Genomic DNA, 21,529 nt, shown 5'->3' on the forward strand with positions numbered 1-21,529 from the left:
GCTTATGCCCTGCATGTGCCCTCAGGGAAGTGGTATCTCCCCACTAATGCCGTCCTAGCTTCTACTAAGACCAAGGGGTAGGGACCAGGCCACTGCCTCTGATGGCTGAGCCTGAGACTCTGTTACTGGGCTTGGGTATCCTTTGTCCTTATTCCCCTCTTAGGACCCCTCCTCATAAGAGCTCTGGCAGTAGCTTCTGCCCAGGCGCGTCAAATGTCCCTTGACCTGTTTCCCAATATCCAATCTGCCAAAGGTCTCTTCCCAGCTTCTGGCTCTTGCTGAGTCTACCTTGTTTCTGCCACTGCCCAGGGGCCTCTAGTCACCCCTACCTGGTCCTATGAAAATGCAGAGATCCAGCCATCTCCCTGACCATCCCCTCTAGTGTTTTTAAGCGTTTTTAAGTTCATCTGACTCATGGCTGGCTCTTCTCTGGCCCTGTCTGGGCTGCTCCTGAAGGGACTATTCCTACAGAGGGTGAGCCTGGCCTGGCTGCCCTGCCCACTCATAGGCCTCTGTTTCCCCCACAGGTCTCCACCACCAGCCTATTGTCATTGGCCACCAAGCCAGGAGTGTGGCCCCACCCAGTGGCCCCCCTCGGGCTCCAGGCCCCCACTGAGACCCTCTAGGAAGCAGAAGCACTTCAACTCTCAGAGTCCTGCAAGTCCAACCATTGGACCTGGAGCCCTGGAATCAGCCAAGGGCCCAGCGGAGGGCCATGCTGCTCCAAACCCAGTGCCCACCCCAGCTCTCAAAGCTGCATCTTGCCTGCCGCCACTGTGGCACTAGGTCTTTCGGGGCCTGGCACGGCCCTGGTGCCTCCAGTACTGCACTTTGCCTCCAAGGTCTTCAACTTCACTTCCTCAAGGGTCACCAAGGGTCAGTTCAGGGCTGGAAAAAACCATTTCCAGCTTTAGCCTACACAGGGGCACCTAGGCCACTATCAGTAAATAGAGCCATAGGGGACAAGAGAAGTGTCCCGGCTTGGGGAGCCCTGGGACCCTGCCAATCTCAGATCATCTTTTACCAGGAGCAAGGCCCTCCTAAGCCTGGGCCCCGCTCTGCTATGCCCTGGTGATAAGGGTAGAGGAGAGATGCTACACTTACTGCCCTTGGCCCTGGCCCTTTGCATTCCAGACTCTGTCTTTGCTGAAGTGGGCAGAGGGGTTTTTCTCTGCTCTAGTCCCAAGACAGCTAGAGAAAGGGTATGCCAACAACACCTTCACCTCCTTCCCTCAGCTAGGTTTTTTTTTGAGGGGGCAGGGGGCATGGTGGTCTTAACTGGCTATATTCTCAGTCCCCTGCCGGTTTCTTAGCCCCTGGAAGGGAATACAGGGGCCCATTCCTTTTTGTACATGTATCATCTCCCTTCTCTCTTGTATATAAACCCTAGATCTTCTTTCTCTCAACAAAGGCTTGAAGCACCAGGCCTGACTCTGTCTCCTCTTTCTGAGTGTGCAAGGCTAGGGTGGCCATTTAGCTTGACATGAGCCACGTGGATAGAAAAGGAGGCTGGGCAGAGCTGCCATCTGCTTGGAGGTGAGCACAGAAACCTGGGGAGGGGAACCAAGCTGGGTGGGCTCCAACCACACAAAGGGAGGCCTGCCTGCCATGAGACACTTGCACCCCCTGCTGGCCATGGTTACACCTGCCCAGTCCCCAGGCCCCCAGTAGCATATGAAGACAAAAGAGCCACTGGCCATGTTATAAATATTATTTATAAAAACAAAACAAAACAAAACACACATACACTGGGTCCCAGGGCTGGAGGACGGAGTGGTGGAGCCCCAGGGCCCTGGGCAGGCAGGAGCAGGCACTGATGCTAGAGGGTAAGGACCCCGCCCTCTGCTACCCAGGCTGTGTCCACCAGCCTGTCACTTCCCTGGAGGCCCCTTCTTGCATTCTATCTACTGGCATCACCCACCCCACATGGCATACACCACCAATTTCGTGTGGGGCTGAGGGCAAGGACTGCACTAGTTGTCCGGGAAGTCGGGGACCCTTGAACACCGCAAGCAACCTTGGGAGGTGCTGGCAATGGTGTGTTGGGAGTGGGATTACTTGAGGAAAAAAGGACAGACCAGACTAAGGAAGGAGTCTGGGGCAGACGGTGAAGGTGACCTAGTAGCCACAGCCTCACACAGACCCAAGGCAGAGCCGCTGATCAGGTCACTGGTGGTCATCCAACTGCTGCAGGAGTGTCCGCCGCCGCCTTTCCAGCTCACCCTCACTCAGCTCACTTTCTGACGTGTCCCAGCCCGTCTGGTGGAGCAAAGGCACAGCTCACCCACAGCCTCCCTGAGAGCCATGGAGGCCTGGACAGAGCGCTGCCTGGGCTGGGACCAGGCACCTGCCTCTCACCTTCTCCTTCTTGATTCCAAAACCTGGGGAGCGGTTAGGGAGCTCTGCCAGCCGGAGCTCCCTGTCCTTGTCCTGTTCTGGTTCTTTCTCATCACTCTCCTTGCCAGTTTTCTCCTCTGGGTCTGTCACACTCTCAGGACTGTTCTGTAAGAGTCCAGAGCCCGCCTCCTCAGTTCCTATGAAGGACAGCCGAGGCAGGTGGAAGAGATCTCACACAATAGCAGGACCTTGGGCAGAAGTTCCTTCTCTACGCACCGACTTGTGTCTTCTCTTTTTAGTTTTCTTTTTTGGTTTCTTGGCTCTCCGAAGGCCATGATCTGGAGATAGAAACCCCCGCTGCTAATTCCATGGGAGGAGGGATCACCCTTTCCTCTGCCACAGTCCATCTGTCTGCTCACTCTTCACAGACAGGGACCTGCCCGAGGAAGTCTCAGTCCAGTTTCCTCCCTTCCAGGATGGGAAGTTCTTCCTACTCTCTGACAGGTGCAGGCCTCCCAATCTACTCTACCCTCAAGGACTAGGCCTCCCCGGGGCCTCCTCTCAGTCTGGGCCAACTTCTCCAGCTCCCAACTGCTTACCTGGTCCAAGGAGAAGGCGGGAGGATGGGGAGCCCCGTCCTCCAAGGGCAGCACCCCCACTTTCAACTGAATCAAGTGAGGAAGAGGGCTCAGAGCCAGATTCGGAGGGGTTCTGCCGCCTCCGCTTAGGGGGCCGGAGAGACGGTGGGGGCAGCTCCTCCTCTTCCGACTCAGAGCCCTGCGTGAATCAGCAGATACATGTCAGCCCAGACATTCCCTGGCCTCCAAAAGCCCCCAAGTCTGGGAATTGGGGGCAAAGGGAGGATCCATGATGAAAGGAATCCTCAAATTTCCCTCAATGAGAGATGACACAGGGCAAAAACAAGAAAAGTTCTTATTTCCCCAAGACAGTCCAGCCTCACCCACATCCCTCTACCTTCCAACTCACTGAGGGCGAGTGGGAACGCTTGCGATGGTGCTTCTTGCCCTTCCTGCCGTGCTTTCGGCCTTTCGTGTGGAGGTGCTGGCATTCGGTCTGGAAGAGGCAAACAGAGGAGTAAGGAAGACACTGGGGTTAGCCTCAGGAAGGACCCTGCAACCTAAAACCTGGTTTTGCCTCATCCTCTGAGGCTTGAGCCTCAGACTTATCCAGGGTACCTAAGACCTCCCCCTCCTTAGTTGTCCAGGGAAAGGAGAACCAGAAGGGGAGTGGTGAGGTCTCTGTGGAGCTGGCCTCAGGAGTTTAAGCACCTGGGACAGATGCAGAGGACCAGAAGCTCTGCCTCACCTCCAGTACCTGCAGGAACTCCCGGAAGAGCCGGATCCGCTCCGACTCCAGGGTGATCTGCTCAAAGGCTGAGTCGCACACAAAGCGCTCACGGACCTTGAACAGGAGAGCACTGCTGATCAGACCAGCCCCGGCACGGCATGGGTGCCGCCATGAGCACAGGGCAGGGCTGGGGCGGAGGAAGGAAGGGAGCCGGAGCTGGCCCCAGCTGTTATGACTGGGGTGGGCCCCCAGTGATGGAGAAGCACCGCTGCCCTCAGGACTGAGGGGGTGGCATGTGGCACCAGGCTGCAGTCCTGACCTCTTCCCAGGCAGTGCCCAGCTCCAGAGCAGGCACGGCCTGCCTCAGCATGCTTCGAAAGGCAGCTTCCCTGCGCCGCAGCCTTCGTGCCTCCTCCTTCTCCCGCTCTCTCTCCCGTGCCTCTGCTTTCTCCAGTAGCTGAGGGCAGAAAGCACACAGAACAGGGTCACCCAGGAGGGTGGGTACCTGGGGCCCACTCAGGCATGCCTTAGGAGGTGGGAAGTTGAGGTCTGGGCTCCTACCATCATCCCCTGAACTGGGATACAGTTATACTGGGGCAGAGTGAGAGGAATGAAATAAAACACAGGGATGAGTTTGAACAGGAGCCCTGGCTACAGCCCCACCCCGCCCAACCCCTCACACTATTGAAGGTCAGCTTGATGTTGCCTGCGTCCAGCGCAGCAGCCCTCTTGTCAAAGCTTATGACGTGGGCGAAGTCCTCAAAGGCTGTGTTCACCTCCACACAGAAGCCCCGGTCCTGTGGGCACAGCAGTGCATAAAGCAGGGGGCACCTCCAGGGCAGGCAGAGGAGTCCAACTACAGGGTGCTCAAGAAGTCCCCCACCCCGAGATCCATAGGACTAGGATGCATTTGGACACCAAGTTGTCCAAGTCCTCACCACCTAATGATTAAGCCCCCATGCCTACCCTTGCTGTCACAGGGAGCTGAAGGGCTGGATCACATAGGACAGAGGGGAGGCAGGTGTGTATATGTGTGTGCCATGTCTTCTGATTGATGTTTGAGTTTCTCAGGATTAGTTCTTTTTCTCTTTTCTTTTTTTAAAAGCCTGTAGCACCTGGTACTCCCAGGTGGTCTCCCATCCAAGTACTAACCAAACCCCACCCTGCTTAGTTTCAGAGATCAAAGGAGATGGGGCATGTTCAGGGTGGTATGGCCACAGACTCACAATTAGTTCTTTGTCCCTGTGGCTTCAAGCTTGGGCCCCTTCTGGACCCACTCTTTGGCTATATTTATTGAGGGCTTACTAAGTACTAGCTACCAAGCTGAGTGCTTCACACATTTAATCCTTATCTATCTAAATTTAAGCATAAATCCTAGTCTAATTTTATGCAGAAAGAGAAACCAAGGTTTAGAGAAACTAGAGCACTTGCCCAAAGTCAAACAGCTAATAAGTACATGGCTGAGCAAGAACTCTACCCTACGTCTTTCTAACACCAAAGTCCATACTTGTAGACACTACACCCACACAGATCACTTGGTCCACGGGAGAAACTGAGACAATCAGGTGTGCAACTCCCAAACATTAAAAACACCTCACACACACACACAAAACACACACCAAAAAAACCCACAAATAACTCACATTCTCAAAGCATCATGGGCCAGGCTCTGTGATTCTCATCTAAGCCTTACAACACCCCAATAAAACAGGGACAGGAAAGTTATCTCACTTGGCCCAAGACAACTTGGTAGAAAGTGGAGCCACTGGAGTTCAAAGTCTGGCTCTTTAGTCAGCTGGGCCACAGGCTCAATTTCCCTGCCTGTCCCTCCATACAGCTCTAACTTGCTCGGCCATACTGCCAATGGCAAAGGCATACTCTTACTTTTTCCAAGAGGGCTTCCTCAACCCACGCTTTCCAGCCCTTCTCAAACATGTCAGTCTCTCTCTTAGGGAATTGAACGCTTCAATCTCACCTCTTCACTGGCTCCTTCCATCAAGCACGCACCTCACTTAATCTGGAACTTCATCTCCACCCTGCTCTCACCTTCCTCAGGTTTAACAACCTGCTTCTTTTCCTTTGTTTCAAAATCCTTACATGTAGCACAAAGGAAAATGAATCAACATTTATGGGCCTACCATAAACAAGACATTATAAATGTTACTGTCACAACCTTGCACATACAATTATCCCCATTTTACAGATGAGGAAACTGAGGCTCAGAGCCACTATATAACTTGCAGAGGTCTCAACCAATAAACAGCCAGGAGTTATCTGACTCTTAAGCCTGTGCTGCACCCACTCTACCCCCTTCATGGACACTGCTCTCCCAAAGGTTGTTCATGTCGTAACAGGGCCCCTTCTCAGTCCTTGCTCATCTGGTCCTCAGCACCTCTGCTGTTCACCTCCTCCCCTCCTGTTTCCCCCCTTTTACTACCTCTCTTGCATGCACTTATTTACTTGAGAAAAGAACTTAGTCTTTCAGTCTACACTGTCCCTAGCAATCTCATTCTCCACCTCTCTCATTTTCAGACCCATACTAGATTGGATATTTCATAGACACTTTAAATTTGGCAGATCCTAAGAAAACTCATTTCTCATGAGCACCTGCCTGTCCCTCTCCCCCATATCTCCCAGGCCCGAATCTTGTGACTTCCAGCTGTTCCCAGTCTGGGGATCTCAGCATTATCCTCTGGGATGAGGCACACCATCACAGTCCGCCTGACTGGTGGATGGCCACAGGGGCTCCTGGGCTTGTCAGCCTTCTGTAGGCAGGATCCCAAAAGGGGGAACAGGAAGAGGAACTGCCTAAAGCAGCTTCTTTCTCCAGAGGTGTGGAGACAGGACACAGCGAGGATAGGCCTTCTGTAGACCTGTCAGTAGTACCAGGCACTCTGTGGCTAAAAGTTAAGCATCCAATAAAATATAGTTCTCCTGGGACAAGTATTTCTACTTTATATGATTATTCTATTTAATATATTGTATTTACTTTATTCCTCCCTGCCCCCAGGTTGTTTTTGAGAATAATTTCCCAAATGGAATTCCTATTTTCTCCAGCCCTCTTCTTCCTGATTAATCCTTAGCAATGGTGCCATCATCCCCTCCCATCTCACTCCTTCCTTTCCCTCAGTGCCCCCCCCCCAAATCTGTCAGTTTTACTTCTGAGTGACTATCCTACTTGTTTTAAACTTTCGCTTTTTTTAACAGCAGAAATTTTATTTTTCCAATAAAAATTTTATGCAGAAACTTGATGTATAAAAAAGCTGCTGTACGTGTAAACAGAGGAAGGAGCATAACCTTCCCCCATCCCCATGCTTGTCCCAAGGCACCTCTGAGGAAACCTAGAGAGTCTCAGACACAGCTGGAACACTATAGCTCTCTCATCTGCCGTCCCTAGTGCCCTGCCTGGGCTCAGTTCCCACCTCGATCACTGTAATAGCCTTCTGACTTATCTCCCTGCTAACCTCCCATACTTCTGACCCAGCCTTGAGAATCCAGGGCTGCTCATACTTTTCTACCACATGGCCCCAAGAGCAGGGCAGTGGTATCAGGGGGAGTCACAAGAAGATGACTCATGCTCAAAATTTATTTGTATTACTTGCCATTACCGCTTTTAGTATCCTGAGACTTCAGGAACTATCCTATTCGTAAGGATACTCAGTCTGAGAAGTACTGCTCTATACTCTCACCAGGGCTTCCCAAGACATCACCTGATCAGATCATTCCTTGGCTCCCAGTACTTACAAGATAAAAATCCAAATTTCTTATTTTAGCATTCAAGGAATTTACACACAGGACCCTACTTCCAAACTGGGACATGTGGTTCCAGAGAAACAGAGGAAGCCACAGGACAATATGATATGTCTTACTTAAGATCAGTAATTTTAGAATATTAAGTTTACATTAAACAGAGAGGCAACATGGTATTCAAATGTAATACCTGCATGAATTTGTAAGGCAAAATACATGTGTGTACAGTAGGGCATTTCTAGCTTTATTCTCAGATCTTTCTCACCTCAGGTACCAAGTTACTCCCCTCAGTAATTAGGTCTACTTTGGTGGAAAACTTACATTTTTCAGATGAGGAAGCTAAGGCTCAGAAAGGTTAAATAATCTGCCAGCGGTGACACAACTAGTAAGTGGTCAAGCTGGACTTTTACCCCAGGCAGTCTGCCTCCAGACATGCTCCTAACAACTATGCCTATTGCCTCCTTAAATGCATTAGAATGTTCTTCACTTCTACAAAGAAGTATATGCTTTCTCTGTTTTCTTCATCAGAAACACAGGGCTCTCTTAGTCCATCACTCAATTTTCCACCTTAGAGAGACATGGATATTCAGAACTATTTCTCTGGTGTAAGATGATGGTAAATGGCTGAACTCACTGCCATGACAGGGAGATGAGGCTAAGGATGCCATTCAAGGAATTTACACTCATGGCCCTACTTCTGAGAGGCAGTGGCATCTCAGCTGGAGTCCACTGAATGCCTGGCAAAACCAAATCCAAACTAGATAATCCAAATTTTCGAAAGAAGCTGAAGATGTGCAATCTCTTGATCTTAAAATGTTAGCAGAAATTCCAAACTTTTCTAAAATACTGCAGACCAGAAAGAACATATCTGTGGGCTTTATGATTAACATGCTTCTTGCTCCTAAAACCCACCATGCCCTGTCCCTGCATCACCTTTGCTCTCGTAGTTCCCTATGCCTGGGACCTCCACCCTCCTCCATCTACTCGTTCTTAAAGGTGCAGTTCAAATGTCAATTCTGATTCTGGTCTCTGTAATAACACTTGTCCCTCTGTATAACAGTTGTCAAGTCTATCTTCTCATTGGGCCATGAGTTCTTACGGGCAGAAATGGTATCTTTTCATTTGTGTCCCCAGTGCACATAAAGGATCACAGTAGATATCTGCTGAACTGAGCTGTAATGCTCCTACAAAACAGGACTTATCAGGGAGTCCTATCTGGGGAACGTGCCCTGTACCCAGCCTGCATCTATCCACAACCCCAGGCCTCCCTCACCTTAAGGATGTCCTTAATGATCTTCTTCTCATCATGGAAACGTGCCTTCAACTCCTCCACATAGAACTTGAACAAGTCCAGAGGGGTGGAGCCTGTGGAGGAGGGAGGGAGGGGGGCCTGGCGGTGGCAGCTTCCCAAGGCCTGGGGGTTGGGTCAAGGACAGGACCCAGGAGTAGGGGTGCAGAGAGGCCGGCAGGGCAGGAAGCCAGGCCAGAGAAAGGGAGCCCGGCTGCCTTACCCGGCTGGCCCAGCATGTTGGCAAAGCGGATATCAGTGCTGACCGCTGGGTACAGTTCCATCCAGGTAGACATAGAGTGCAGCTGCCCTGTCTCATGCAGCTCGTCCAGGAAGGTCTGAGCAAGGAAAGGCCGGTTATAGGGAGAGTGAGACAGGCAGGAAGGCGGAGCCAAAGACTGGGGAGGAAGAGAGGAAATGGCAGGAGAGGCAGGAACAATCCAGATTGAGGAAATGCAGGCCAGGGAGGCAGAGATGAAGAGACACAGATGGGGAGGCAGAGAGCAATACGAAAAGAGAGAATGTAAATACAGAGAGGGCCAGACTAAAACATGACAGTGAGCCAGGCTGAGAGGCAAAGAAACAGAAACTTGCCTGCAGCACAATTTTCCTACGACTTGGTTTCAACTTCCCTGTGTTACAGCTAAGTAACCCCCACTACCAACGCCACCACTGCTATCTCCAACCTGGGAGATGAGCTATGGCTGCCTGGCTCCCCACCAAAGGGAAATAAACAGCCTAGCTGCCAAGCTGTGCCTTTAGAGTGCTCTCTGCTGACAGTTTCTGGGTGGTGCCTACATCTCATCTCCCTAGAGGAGCAAGGCCAAGTTGAGGGGACATAGCATGTGAGACCTGCAAGCATAAAGAAGCCTTGTGGAGGTGTGACAGGGCTGGGCACAGACAAAACAGTGGGCCTGACCCAGGAGGTAGGGCACAGGTGAAGAGGCTATGGTCTGGGGCAGAGTTGAGCTTTGATCAGGGGTCAGCAAAGATACCTGGAAGGCCTCCCGGTTCTTGCGTTGCTGGCGCCGCTCCCGAAGCCGGGCCCTCTCCCGCTCCTCCTCCTCCTCCCTCTCCAAAGCTCGGATGTGCTCCTCAAAGCAGATCAGTGCATCTTCCTTGTCCATGTCTAACCACAGAGAGGATGCTCAGTGGGGACTGCACCAGCGCGACACCCTCTCAGTCCCCCACAGCCCCACTGCTTTGAGGATCTGCCCTTGTAGGTGCTGGGGACAGCCAGGATGGTGGGGCAAGGTGAAGAGAGGGCTCTGTGGGAGGGGGTACTGGAATGGTTGTTCTTGAGGAGGGATCATTAATTGTATGAAAAAAAATCAGCAAGAATTCTGTAAATTTTGTAAATTTAGTTACCAAAGTCATCATGTTTATGAAATCAGTTCTCTGGGGAATCTAAGGTTTCAGTTTATGGAACCATGATCAATCAGGCTGTGATGCAACTTCAGAAGGTGAATTTCTGATATTGCCAGTGATTATAGGCCAACAGCAGCTTATTGTAACACGTGTGACAGTTAATGCCCACAGTACCCTGACAATTTAAGACAAGTGACATCAGCTGTTAACAGTCCTCATCTCCAGGTCTTCTGATTCCTGTTCCAAGCTCTTCCTCCAAGGACACACATCTCCAGGTCAACAGTGGACCCCGAAGGGAGAGGGTGACCTGAGCATTCTGGGATCTCCAGAGTCCAGAGAGGTACAGGGACTGAGTGCTGGGGACTCCTGAATGTCCAGGAGGGCAGGAGGTACAGGGGAGATGTGTGAGAGAGGATATGGGGACCCAGGTCAGTAAAGAAGGGCAAGGGATAGGTGGGAGTGGAGACCTGGGCTTACTCTGAAGCTGATGGTCCTGAGCAAAGCTGGGGTTATCCATGAGGTACTGCTGGGCCTGGGACCATGTGGTTTGGAAGTTGACACTACTCATCCCATCCAGGATGCTCTTCAGGGCCTGGATATTGCGGCGCCGGAGCTGCTTGGCCTGTTCCTGGGGAGGCAGGGCAGGCCAGAAGTACTTAAATGGGCCTGGGCAGAGGATTTGGGGGAAAGGAAGGTAGCTAGGGAACCCTAGGAGGGCCAGACGCAAAGCTTTCATGTCCTCAGAAAGGGGAAGGTTACAGACCAACCCTTCAGAGAGTCCTTCCTGCCCTCCCATGCCCAAGGTTGTAGGCCCAGAGCAGAAATGAAGGAAGGGATGTGCAAGTGCTACACCAGCTTCAGAGTAAGAAGCTGGCACCCCAGGGCATCGGAGAAATTAATGACCACATAAGGACCAAAGATATGGAGTCTGAGATGAGGCTGGGGCTGAAGAATCTAGCCCTGTGACTATTACCTTCTCCTTCTTGGCCAGGAAGAAGAGGACATCATCATAAACCTCTTTTCGATCCCTCTCAGGGACCACAGCCCAGACCTCCAGCTCCCCAAAGGTCTGTTCTGCCCGCCTGTGGAGCACATGGGCTGTGGGTAAGCAGGCAGAGAAGAGAGACCCTGGGCACATGTGTTCTCAGGGTTTCCCAGCCCCGCCCCAGCCCAGGCCCCTGACCGGTAGCGAGTGGTGGAGGTCATGCGTTCATGCTGCTCCAGGAAGTGCTGCAAGGTCTGCTTGGCCTCCTTGGCCCTTAACCGGGCCTCTTCCTTCTCCTCCTTCTCCCGCTGAGCCTTGTAGGCATTGAATGCCTGCTTTTTCTCACTCAGTTTGGGCAAGGCACTGGGGTGGGAATAGAGTCGTCAGCCTGAGTCACCCTGTGGTTCATGGCACACTGGGGGTAGGTCTCCACAGACCTGAGTGAGGGATCCACACATGGGCACAGCAGGCCGCAGGGGCTCCAGGGGACAGGGAAGCAAGAAAGATCTCCGGGATATGGGGAGGGGTGAGAAGTAGTGAGGGGAAGAGACAGGTTCCAGGACACTGATAATACTCGGCCCTTACGCTTTAGGGTGCTCAAATTGCAGTCAGGGATCTGCCGTATCCTGTCCCCTTTCCCCAATTAATTCAAATCAATTCAATTCAACAAGCGTTTATTGAATGTCTCATGTCAGATATCTTTCCCTCCTCCTGGAGGCCCTCTATAGCTTCTCTTTCCCCTGAGCCTTTACCCATCTACCATTCTCCTGACTCTGGCCCCTTGGAGCCCAAGTATCAAGCTGGGGTTTCCCAGGGAGTCCCTGACCCAGCTGCTCTCATAATCAGGGTTTGGAGGGCCTGGCTCCCTCTGCCCAGGCCTACCTGTAACGGGGGTCAGTGACCACCATCTTCATGGCCTGTTCCCATGAGGCATTAGAGGGGACAGCCTGGAATGGAGCAGGTGGGTGTCAGAGTCTGGCCCCCTCCAGCCCCCTCCAGGGCTACCCTGGGAGCACCATCCCCTGCACCTTGTCCCTCAGCAGCTCCTTAAAGGCCTGCTTTGCCTTCTCACGGTTGCTCCAACTGAGGCCAGACCTCTCTGGTTCTGGCTTTGATTCCTCTTCCTCCTGTTGTGGTGGCTGATGCTGTCCAGCAGAACTGGGGGGGGGGGGGGGGGGGGGCAAAGGAGACTCAGCCACAGCACCCCCCAGACCCCATAGGTTTCAATGCCCTGGGGGATCAACAGCAAACCACCCACTTCTTGCTCCCTAGTGCAGCCCTTTTCTGCCTTTCAGAGGTTATGCCCAGATCTCCACACCCTTCCCAAGAGGCCTAACAGAGGTAAAGGGTAGAACCTGGCTGGGAGCATCCAGAATGCTGTGGGGGCAGCCCTCACCTGCAGGGGCCCTCCTCTGGCTGCTGCAGGAACCCCTGCTCCAGGGGCTGGGCAGCATCTGACACATCGCAATCTTCACTCCCACCTGGCTCAGGTTCTAGGAGGCCCATAGGCACTGGGGTAGGGCCAGGAGGCGCAGGGGGGGGGTCAGGCTGAGGCTGAGGAGGCTGTGGCTGTAATGTCTGTGGCTGCTGCTGCTGCTGTTGTTTCCTGTAGGCAAGCCGGAAGGGCAGAGTCCAGGAGTGGGAAAGGATAGAGGTGCTCAGGGGCTGGCAGGACCCTCTATCTTAAGGACTAGGGACAGAGTAGACTACTCAAGAAGACTGAGAGCTGGCTCTTTCTTCCACAGAGCAGGGATCGTGGGATGAGTCCACTCTCACTCCTCAGGTGGCCCCAAGTATGGATGGACAGGTGGACAAGGTAAGCAAGTTACTCACCCTACAGCCTCTTGTTTGACTAGAGCTGCAATGGGAAAAGGTTAACATGGTCACAGGGTAGCAAGGGCTACCCCCCCCAGAACCCCTGCCAAGGCCCACCATCCTCACCCTCCAGGTCATCCAGGTCCTTTGGCCGGGTCCAGCGGGACTCCTTGCTCTGGTTATTATAGTAGTAAGGTTTGCCTGTGTCTGACTTGTATTCTTTCCAAGGACACTGGGACAGCAGCAGCTGTAAGAAGATGGGTCAGAAGACATTAGTGGGCTGGGTATACCCTCCGGCCACAGCTGAAGGAGCTAAGGGGACCCAGTGAGTAGAGGGGACGCAGGAATTTTTAGCTACCACCTGGCCTGGCTCAACATGGGGGAAGGTGGACTTCCTGAGATCCTAAGGAGGTTGGGGTGGTCAGGGACCTTGGGATCAGAGGAACCATGTGTATGGTTTCAGACTCAGGGGAGACCAAGCACTTGGGAGGGTCAGGGCAGCTGAAAGGAAGGGCCAGAAAGCCGCGCTCAGGACCTCCGCCTTGGACTTGAGCACGCTGGGCTTCTCCCACACGGACTGCTTGTCGTCAGCATTGTAGTAGTAGATGCGCCCATCAGGGGCCACATGCTCACTCCATAGGGCCCTCTGGCGGGGGGGGGGCACAGAATGGTGGTCAAGGCCCCTTTCCCAAAGCCTCTTCTCCTCACCCCAAAAACTGAACCACTAGCCGCCCACTTTCAGCCTTTCTACCCAGAAACCCCTGAGCTGGAAGAACTCACCAGAGGGCCTGTCCCAGCCACAGCAGCTAGAAAAGAAGCCAAAGGAAAGATACTAAGTCCTTGTTCCAAGCCCCATCTTATCCCCACCTATTCCTCCCTTACTCCATCCCCAATATATATCCCCTGGTCCCAACAACATCCCCGGCTCCCTGGCATCCCAACAGGCATGATCCAGGGTGGACTCTAGTCCCCTCTCCCTTATACCCCCCAACCTCCGAGCCTGGGGGGGAGCAGGCCCCCAGAAGACTCACAGCTGGCGGTGTCCACACCTGGAGCCGTCTGCCGAAGAAAGAGGAGGGGGAAGGGTTGGGGCCAAGCCCAGTGGCCCCCAGGACCCAGGCCATAGGAGATGGAGAAGCAGACCAGGCCAAGATCCATGTGTCCTGCTCTCAGGGATCTCTGCTACCTAACACGCTTCCCCCACCCTCCGGGGCAATGGCTCTAGGATTCCCGGGGGAATCACACAGCAACTCCTTCGTTTGTTTTCCTCAAGCAAGAGTATTTTTTTGAAACCCATCCCTTCCACAGTGGATGACAAATTCTATATCCTACCCAGACTCTACTACACTGAGCAATGGCACAAGAAGATCCCCAGGTGATGTAGTTTCCTCCAGAGACAAAAAAGATATGAAGGAGACTGTATTTAAGTGTCCACAGGGCTAGCCCTTTGAGGTCAAGCAGTGTCTGGCATGAGTGTGTTCCTTAAAGGAGATGGGCACAGTGGCAAGTAACAACAGACAATGTATATGCCTTTGGGGATGAGTAAAACGAGAAAAGCTGAGTACATAGCTAGAGAGGACTCAAGTGTGGGGAGTGCTGACAGGGACCAGGATGGATCCAATGAGAAGAGAGAAAGAATGGAGGCCATATCCCTGAACTCCAAACCAAACCCACAGTGTTATAGTACAGAGCTGCTTCCTGCTGGCCCCAGTGCTTACCGCTGCGGTGACAGGCACTGCTGGCATCAGCATTCCTGGCATCATGGGAGGTACAATTCCTGGTATCTAGGGATACAAAGACAAAAACCAGCTACTGAGGTAGGGGCAGGCACAGGCTGGGCAACGTCCTAGGAGATTCTGTTGGGGTCATGATCGTCACGTAGGCACCTCCTCAGGCAATCCCCTGAGGGATTTTGGGCTTCCAGCCTAACCTGAGAGTTTTCTCCAGTCACTCAGCAGACAAATCTGCATGGGCCTGTTCCAAAGCTCTCTACCTTCCCTGCCTAGTTTCTGAAATCCAGATCCCCACTCTCATCTCCATCCCCAGATAAACTGACAGGTTTTCTGAGGCTCTGGTACAGAGGAGAGGATTACCTGTGTGAGTGGTGGTGGTGACCCCATTGGCGGTAGCATTGGGGGCATGATGCCAGGTGGCATGGGGGGGATAGCTGGTGGTCTCTGACTCATGGGTGGTAGCCCCATCGGAGGAAAGGGTGGAGGGATTCCTGGAGGGGGCATCTGCAAATGAGGAAAAAAAGAGATACTGAGCAGAGAAGACACTGCCTTGGACCTGGCAGAAAACATCCACTTGTCTCCCACCCAAACCTTCCACCCTGGCTCTGAGGCAATTCCAAGGCTTTAGTCTGAGAAGCACAAAGTATGAAAACTGCCTCCCTCCTCACCACTGAGAAAGACTGGTAACTGGGGGTCCTCTGGGTCTAACAGGCAAGCACACAGCTTCTTGAGAGGTAGGGAAGGGAGAAGGAAAAGAAAAGTATAACCACCACCAGACTGCAGCTGGAAGGTTTCATTTCTTCAGAAACTCTTCCCAAAGAGGCTTCTCAGATGCAGAGCCAGAAGGCATATGTCCATGTACCCAAATCCCTAGTCCCCTGCCTCCCATGCCTTTTTCTCCAACTCAGTTACCACCAGTTGCTAGGCCAGCCTGACCTCTGTGGCATATTTAAAGAATACGGGTAAGGAGTAATGGAAGAGAAAGACAGCCCACCCTGCACTCATTCTACCTGGGTCTTTTCACTTCCACTTCTACCCTAGCCCCAGTGTCCCAGAGACAAAAAGACAAAGGGGAAACTATCAACTTTATGAACAGTGAGCTGAACAGCATCTCCCACCCCAATACCCGAGCAAAACCATCCCTCTTCCAAGGGTAGCCGTAAGGGTTTATTACACAAAAACCGTGCAGCAGTGCTAGGGACTGGGGAGTTAGGGGGTGCAGGCTGGAAAAGCCAAGCCCAGGGAAAGACATAAAACTTACGAAGGGTGGTGGCATCATGGGGGGCCCCGGTGGGAAGGGGGCAGGCGCTGCTGGGGGCCGGGGACCAGAATCGGGAACCGACTGTTGAGGGAGAGAAAAGTCATAGGACCCAGGATGGACAAAGAGATGGGTGTTTGCAGAAGGGAAGCAGAGTGTTGAGGATAAAAAAGGAGCACAAAGTTCAGAGGAAGGGTCTCCAAGACCAACTTCCTGCCCACTCCCAGCTCTGAGCCCTGGGTAGGTCTGCTCTCTCTTCTACCAGCCCAGAGCCAGCTGGCTGAACCCCTTCAATGTCATCTTTATTTTAGAAGTTTCCATTTTGCCAAAGCCACAGAAAAGACGGAGGAGGCTGTACTACCGGCAGACTGGCTCTGCCCAAGGCATTTTATCCACTCTCCTGCCTGTGGACAAGGCTGTGCCTCCCTCAAACCAGTTAAACTACTCATTCACAAAGTATCCAGTTAGGAAGTGGCCTCTTTCCCCATTTCCCCACCTGAATTCACCCAGGTACAGAGATTCGACCCCAAAGCCCTCTAAACACAAATAATAACTAGTTCTTCATAAGTTCTAGTCTCCCTAACTCTCCTCTCTCCACTACCAGCCTCCTCTCCTATCTGACCTCATCTTCAGTCACTCTCTCTCTGACATCTTCCACTCCCAATCACCTCCCTCATCTCTTTCGCTCTACTCCTCCTCCCCTACAGATCCTGAACTCCTCTCCCTGTGGGTGAGGCTCTGAACAGCCTAGATCTCCCCATCCTACACCTAATGGCTGGCCACATTCCATCCTTTAGTTCGCAGTTTAAATATCATTTGCTCTATGAAGCCTTCCTGGCTCTATTTAAAGCACATCCTTCCAATTTATTCTCTATGTGCCCCCCTTTTATGTTTCCCCTTAATAGAGGGTAATAACATTCCATGAGGGCAGGGAGCATATCTGACTTATTGAAAGCTGGATTCCTGGCACCTGCCAGAGTATCTGGCACATAGCGGGCACTCAATAAATATTAAATGGATGAATGACAAGTGAGAGAACAAATATTCTCTATATAGAACCTTCCAATTCTAAATATTCATCCTACAGATAAAGCCCCACATGGCCAAAATGATGTCTATACAAGGTTTCCATTTCAGCATTATTTGAAAAAAGTTTAGAATCAAGCTAACTACCCACCAATAAGGAACTATGAAATTATACACAAACATAAAATGGAATACTATGCAGTCATAAAAAGGAATGAGAAGCTCACTGTCTTGCTATCAAACCACCTCTAATATATATTAACAAGTGGGGGTGGGGGAAGCAAAGCACTGCAAAGTTTTATCACTTGTATAAAAATCAGACACAAAAGATGACACACAGGAAACTGGTGGAAGGGGGACTAAGGTAGAAAGTTTATTACTATATGCCTTTTTGTAACTTTTGAATATGCACCCACATGATTATGTCACACATTCAAGAAAAATTTTTTTAAGTAAACTGAGGTGTTGAGATGCAGCTAAAAGGCCCTGCTGTTCCTCCTCTTTGCCTGAAAGGAGGGGGTGGTGGTGGTAGGGAAGAGGCCCAGGGAAAGGTGATCCAAGAGCCACCTCATTGCTGCCCAATTTTCCTATTTCCCTAATTATCCCTATGTTGAGAACTCTCAGCTTTTAAAATTACTTTCTAATCTCTACTTTTACCAATGTCTGTGCCTCCTCTCTTCCTGCCCATCTTGTCCTAAGGAGAGGAGATAAGCCAAAGTACTCCAACTTGAATCACCTTTCCTCAGTGTTCAACTCCTCTAGCCCTGTATCAGACCTGCTTCTCCCCCTGAAACTTTCCTTAGCATGGAAGTCAGAAACTAATCAATATGGAAAGAAACCCAATTCTTTGTGCCACACTTTCCCACCTCAAGCTGCCTTAGGATCCTCTCTACCCTCCCAGATGCTACGTAACCATCTTCGTGGGTCCTACCAGGCTCCAGCCATTGCCCATGTCAGAGACTACCGCCACCAGTTGTCCAAGATAGAAACATGAGTGTCACTCTCCACACCTCCCTCTTCCTTCTCAATACATCACTGAGAACTGTTAATTTTACCTCCTAAAGATTTCCTGAACCCATCTTCTACTTCTCTCCATTTCCTCCTCCATGCCTACCACCTCTTTCATCTGGTCTCCCACATCCACTCCAACCTGCAGCCATAATGAGCTCATCAAAATGCACCTCAGACCATGTTACTTCCCTGCTTAAAACTCTTTAATGGCTTCCCACTGTTCTTAGGGTAAAGACCAAAATCCCTGCCCAGGCTCTGGGAAGCTGTGATAGATTTGCTCCCCAACTGCCTTGCCAGCCTCACCCATGCTGAGCTCCTGGGTCTGTGCTCCAGTCACACCTTCTCTCAGTTCTCCACCTCAGGCACCCACCTTTTCGTGGGGTAATCTACCCACAATCCCACAGATCTCGACTACATATCCTTCACATCATTTCCTCAGAAAAGTCTTCCTCCCAACCCAGCAGACCCCAGTCAGTACCCTCCTTTACATGCTTGTACACTATGTACCTTTCCCTTCAGCACTTATCCATTGGGATTTTACAGTTATTTTACAATTCTGATTTACTATTATGTAGCATTAACAAAAAAAACAATGCTGCCAATTAAATCATGCTACTCCATTGATTTTAAGATGCATCTTGACTTAAGAAATGTTAGATTGTGAGTCTTAGAATCAATGAAATATCTATTTGCTGCCTCCACTAGGCTGAAAACTCTAAGGGACAGACTTTATCTGTTTTTGCTCACCCCGATATCCTATCCCCATTGAATTTTCCTCACTACCTGCTATTGAAACACAGTAGGTGCTAAAAAATATCTGTAGACTTAATGACTGAATGATCTTGACAGTCCCACAAAACAAAGCCTAGTACTTATTCAGGGAACACAAGATATCAGAGATGGGGAAAGGACTCTTGCAACCACCCAAGGTAGCCCCCTTTTTTCAGATGAGAAAACTAAGGAAGCTTAATGAGTCCAAGGTCCTACTGCTAGTTAGGGACAGAGCCAGGACTGGATCTCATCTGCCTTCTAGCCCTACTCCCTTAAAAGCACAGTCCTTGCCATAGGAAGTAGGTCTGTTTTTTCACTCCAGCATATCCCCTGAAACCCATGTAGTTAAATCAGCAAGGATCCAACATTTTCTTGCTTGATTATCAGTGATGGGTCTCTATTGTCCACCCTACAAAATCTGTCATCTAACATTCAGTCTTTCAACAAGGCCCATGCCATAACTCTTCTTTGCTCCTCCTGACTCAATGGCTTCTCTCCTCTTTGCACACAAATTACTCCAAGTGTATCTTTTATTCCACTTTGTCTCTCACTTTGTTGAAGATGATCCAGTATTCACCTCCTTCAGGTTACCTTTATGACTATCCTTCACACATACACACTTCTATCTCCCTGAGTCCCCTCATGATAAATGCTGCATTACTTTGCACCAAGCGACATGCAACTCTGTGGATGTTTGTTGGGTGTTTCATGTGGGACTACCTCTCTTCCTATTTGGGTGGGGATTTCCCTACATTCAAGATTGGGTTTTCTTCTTTTTAAGCCTCCTCTGAGTATCTAGTCAGGGCCCAGCACACAAAGTGCTGTGATAAAATGCAGAGTCATCCTTAACCTTATTAGACTTTTGCACACTGGAATATCCTAAAATAGGAGTGTGTGTGTGTGTGTGTGTGTGTGTGCACACGCACGCACACACAGGTGCCTAGGTACCTTTGTATAAATTCTCTGGGTAAAGACTGACTCTGATGAGACAGAGAGGCAGCTTGGCAGAGATCTATGTGGCTGTGAAAAGGGAACTGGAATGAAATATTGGCTTGGAAAAACCTAAACAATGAAAAACTAAGTGTATATGACCATCTTTAACTTGGAATGTAGACCCCTGGCAAGGATCCAGACAATGGCCTATTTTTGGACAGAGGAGAGAGCAATGGAATGAGCATAAATTTCTACGGAACTTCCAAAGCCTTCCCTTTCCTAAGCCTCCCCTGTGCGATGTGTATACTTACTTTCTTTGCTCAGACACCCCTTCCCCTATTTCGTTTGCTGCAGTGCCTGTACAACTTTGGATCTCATTACAAATGAGTGCGAATCTGAAGTAACTCGTGCGAGAAAGATATAGAAAAGGGGGCTGAAAGAAAAGCAGCTCCTGTGTCTTCCTTGGAACAAAAACATATTTGTGGGCTGGGGAAGGATGATGAAGAGACAACTGATCGCCTGATCACCATGTGTTCACCTAGACCAGTGGAACCCCCCAAGATGCAATCAATTCTTCTCAGCCTCCACATATAAGGGGCATCTCAGAACTGAAGATTCAAGAAGAAAGAACAAAAGGAAAAAGGGACAAGAATGGAGAAAGAGAATGCAAAGAAGGAATAATAACAGCTAATAGCTAATATTTATTGAGTGCTTATTATGAGCCAGATACCATGACAAATATTTAATCCTCACAACCATCTCAGAGGTCATTAACCCCATTTTTATAAAGAAACTGAGGTTCAAAGAGATTAAATGACAGAGGCAGGTTTGGAATCCAAGCAGACTGACCCCAAAGCCTCGGTTTTCAAATACTTCAAAAAGCTTCCTCCCAGCAAGGATGGTGCCGGATGGTGCCACAGGTATTTCTTACATTCAAATTCGTTCTGTTTTCTTTTTAAATTGAATTTATTAGGATGACATTGGTTAATAAAATTATATAGGTTTCAGGTATCATTCTGCTTTCTTTCCCAATTTTCACACAATTCTGAAATCCTCAGACAGCTAGGTGATCCCAAGGTTGACCTGGTCTGACTCACTCCCTGAAGAGATTTGTGTTGGTAAATGATGTCTGAAAGGCACATCTCTCAGAAAGAGGTAGTCATCACCAAAAAGAAAAGTATCACAGAGGCTGAGACCAGCTGATTATCCTGTGGTCGATCCACATACTGCCCTTACTCAGTTGCCCCAAACAGCAAGAGCCCTCCCTCCCTGTTTTCAAGATCATCCTAGTCCCCACTCTCCTGTACCAGCCTTTTTATTCCTCCTGATTGCAAAGATACTGTTTTACTAGAATAAATCTTCCATTGCTTCTCTCTGATCCTGCCATCTTATTCTCCCTCTGAAGAACAGAATGCTACTTCTGGTCTTCATCTTTACTGGGTTAGGTCCCAGCCTCCTCCTCCTCTTCTTAAAGAGTTCTTCCATCCCTCCAACAGCATTTGAGAAGCCCGGGGCAGCCTGTCCCAGCCTTGCAGGCTTTGCGCCTACCATCCCCCACATCCCTGGGGGTTTTCTGCAGCCCCAGCTGAAGGCCTGCCTCCATCTTCATCCTTTCTTTTGCTTGCCCACATCCTAGAACCCATTGTCCTGAAATCTCTCCTAAAGAACCACTCCATTTTGGAGCTGGAAGAGATTTGAGCTACCATTCTTAAGCATTTCCCTTTTTTCAGTCGATAGAAATCTGAGGCCCAAAAAAAGGTAGTGACTTGCCCAAGGTCACACAGAGTTGTTACACAGTTTGTTCATGGCAGAGCCAGGGTTGGGACCAAGGGGCCTCTGCTCTCCTATTTCTTGGACTATCCAGCACTGGGAGGGGGCTGGAAGCCTCTCTTTCCTCAGAAGACAAGGAAAGGAAATGAAAGAGGGTCTCCAAGAGGTCTGAAGGG

The 21,529-nt window shown here is 50.5% G+C and overlaps 2 protein-coding genes, 1 long non-coding RNA gene and 1 pseudogene across 5 annotated transcripts in view; 2 read left to right on the forward strand and 2 right to left on the reverse strand.

Moving 5' to 3' along the window:
* FMNL3 (formin like 3) overlaps nucleotides 1-6,891 on the forward strand; it is a 56,816-nt gene extending 49,925 nt beyond the window's left edge. For both annotated transcript variants that reach the window (XM_016201253.2, XM_016201254.2), the window contains exon 27: nucleotides 528-6,891. The gene's annotated coding sequence lies outside the window, so the exon portion shown is untranslated. The remainder of the gene's footprint in view (nucleotides 1-527) is intronic.
* Nucleotides 1,706-16,087, reverse strand: PRPF40B (pre-mRNA processing factor 40B). Its single transcript, XM_087814680.1, has 25 exons — nucleotides 15,846-16,087; nucleotides 14,945-15,088; nucleotides 14,570-14,635; nucleotides 13,883-13,910; nucleotides 13,632-13,657; nucleotides 13,387-13,497; nucleotides 12,978-13,098; nucleotides 12,870-12,894; nucleotides 12,433-12,642; nucleotides 12,065-12,194; nucleotides 11,919-11,983; nucleotides 11,235-11,399; nucleotides 11,025-11,133; nucleotides 10,529-10,679; nucleotides 9,679-9,812; nucleotides 8,907-9,021; nucleotides 8,669-8,760; nucleotides 4,326-4,442; nucleotides 3,965-4,102; nucleotides 3,664-3,759; nucleotides 3,325-3,411; nucleotides 2,937-3,114; nucleotides 2,614-2,675; nucleotides 2,359-2,502; nucleotides 1,706-2,259 (listed from the first exon to the last, which is right to left on the reverse strand). Exons 1-25 carry the CDS (start codon nucleotides 15,861-15,863, stop codon nucleotides 2,167-2,169), a joined length of 2,625 nt encoding a protein of 874 aa, XP_087670806.1. The 5' UTR covers nucleotides 15,864-16,087; the 3' UTR covers nucleotides 1,706-2,166.
* Nucleotides 4,749-4,867, reverse strand: LOC148093862 (5S ribosomal RNA; annotated as a pseudogene).
* Nucleotides 9,743-20,414, forward strand: LOC107528257 (uncharacterized). Of its 2 annotated transcripts, none has more exons than XR_015714064.1 (4): nucleotides 9,743-10,391; nucleotides 11,043-11,155; nucleotides 12,782-12,852; nucleotides 19,938-20,414. It is a non-coding gene; the product is annotated as an uncharacterized LOC107528257 (long non-coding RNA). The 2 variants fall into 2 exon arrangements; XR_001602345.2 differs by having other exon boundaries at nucleotides 11,043-11,118.
* The last annotated feature ends 1,115 nt before the right edge of the window (nucleotides 20,415-21,529 follow it).

This window comes from Miniopterus natalensis, chromosome 2 (genome assembly GCF_054644295.1).
Source record: "Miniopterus natalensis isolate mMinNat1 chromosome 2, mMinNat1.hap1, whole genome shotgun sequence".
NCBI lineage: Eukaryota > Metazoa > Chordata > Mammalia > Chiroptera > Miniopteridae > Miniopterus > Miniopterus natalensis.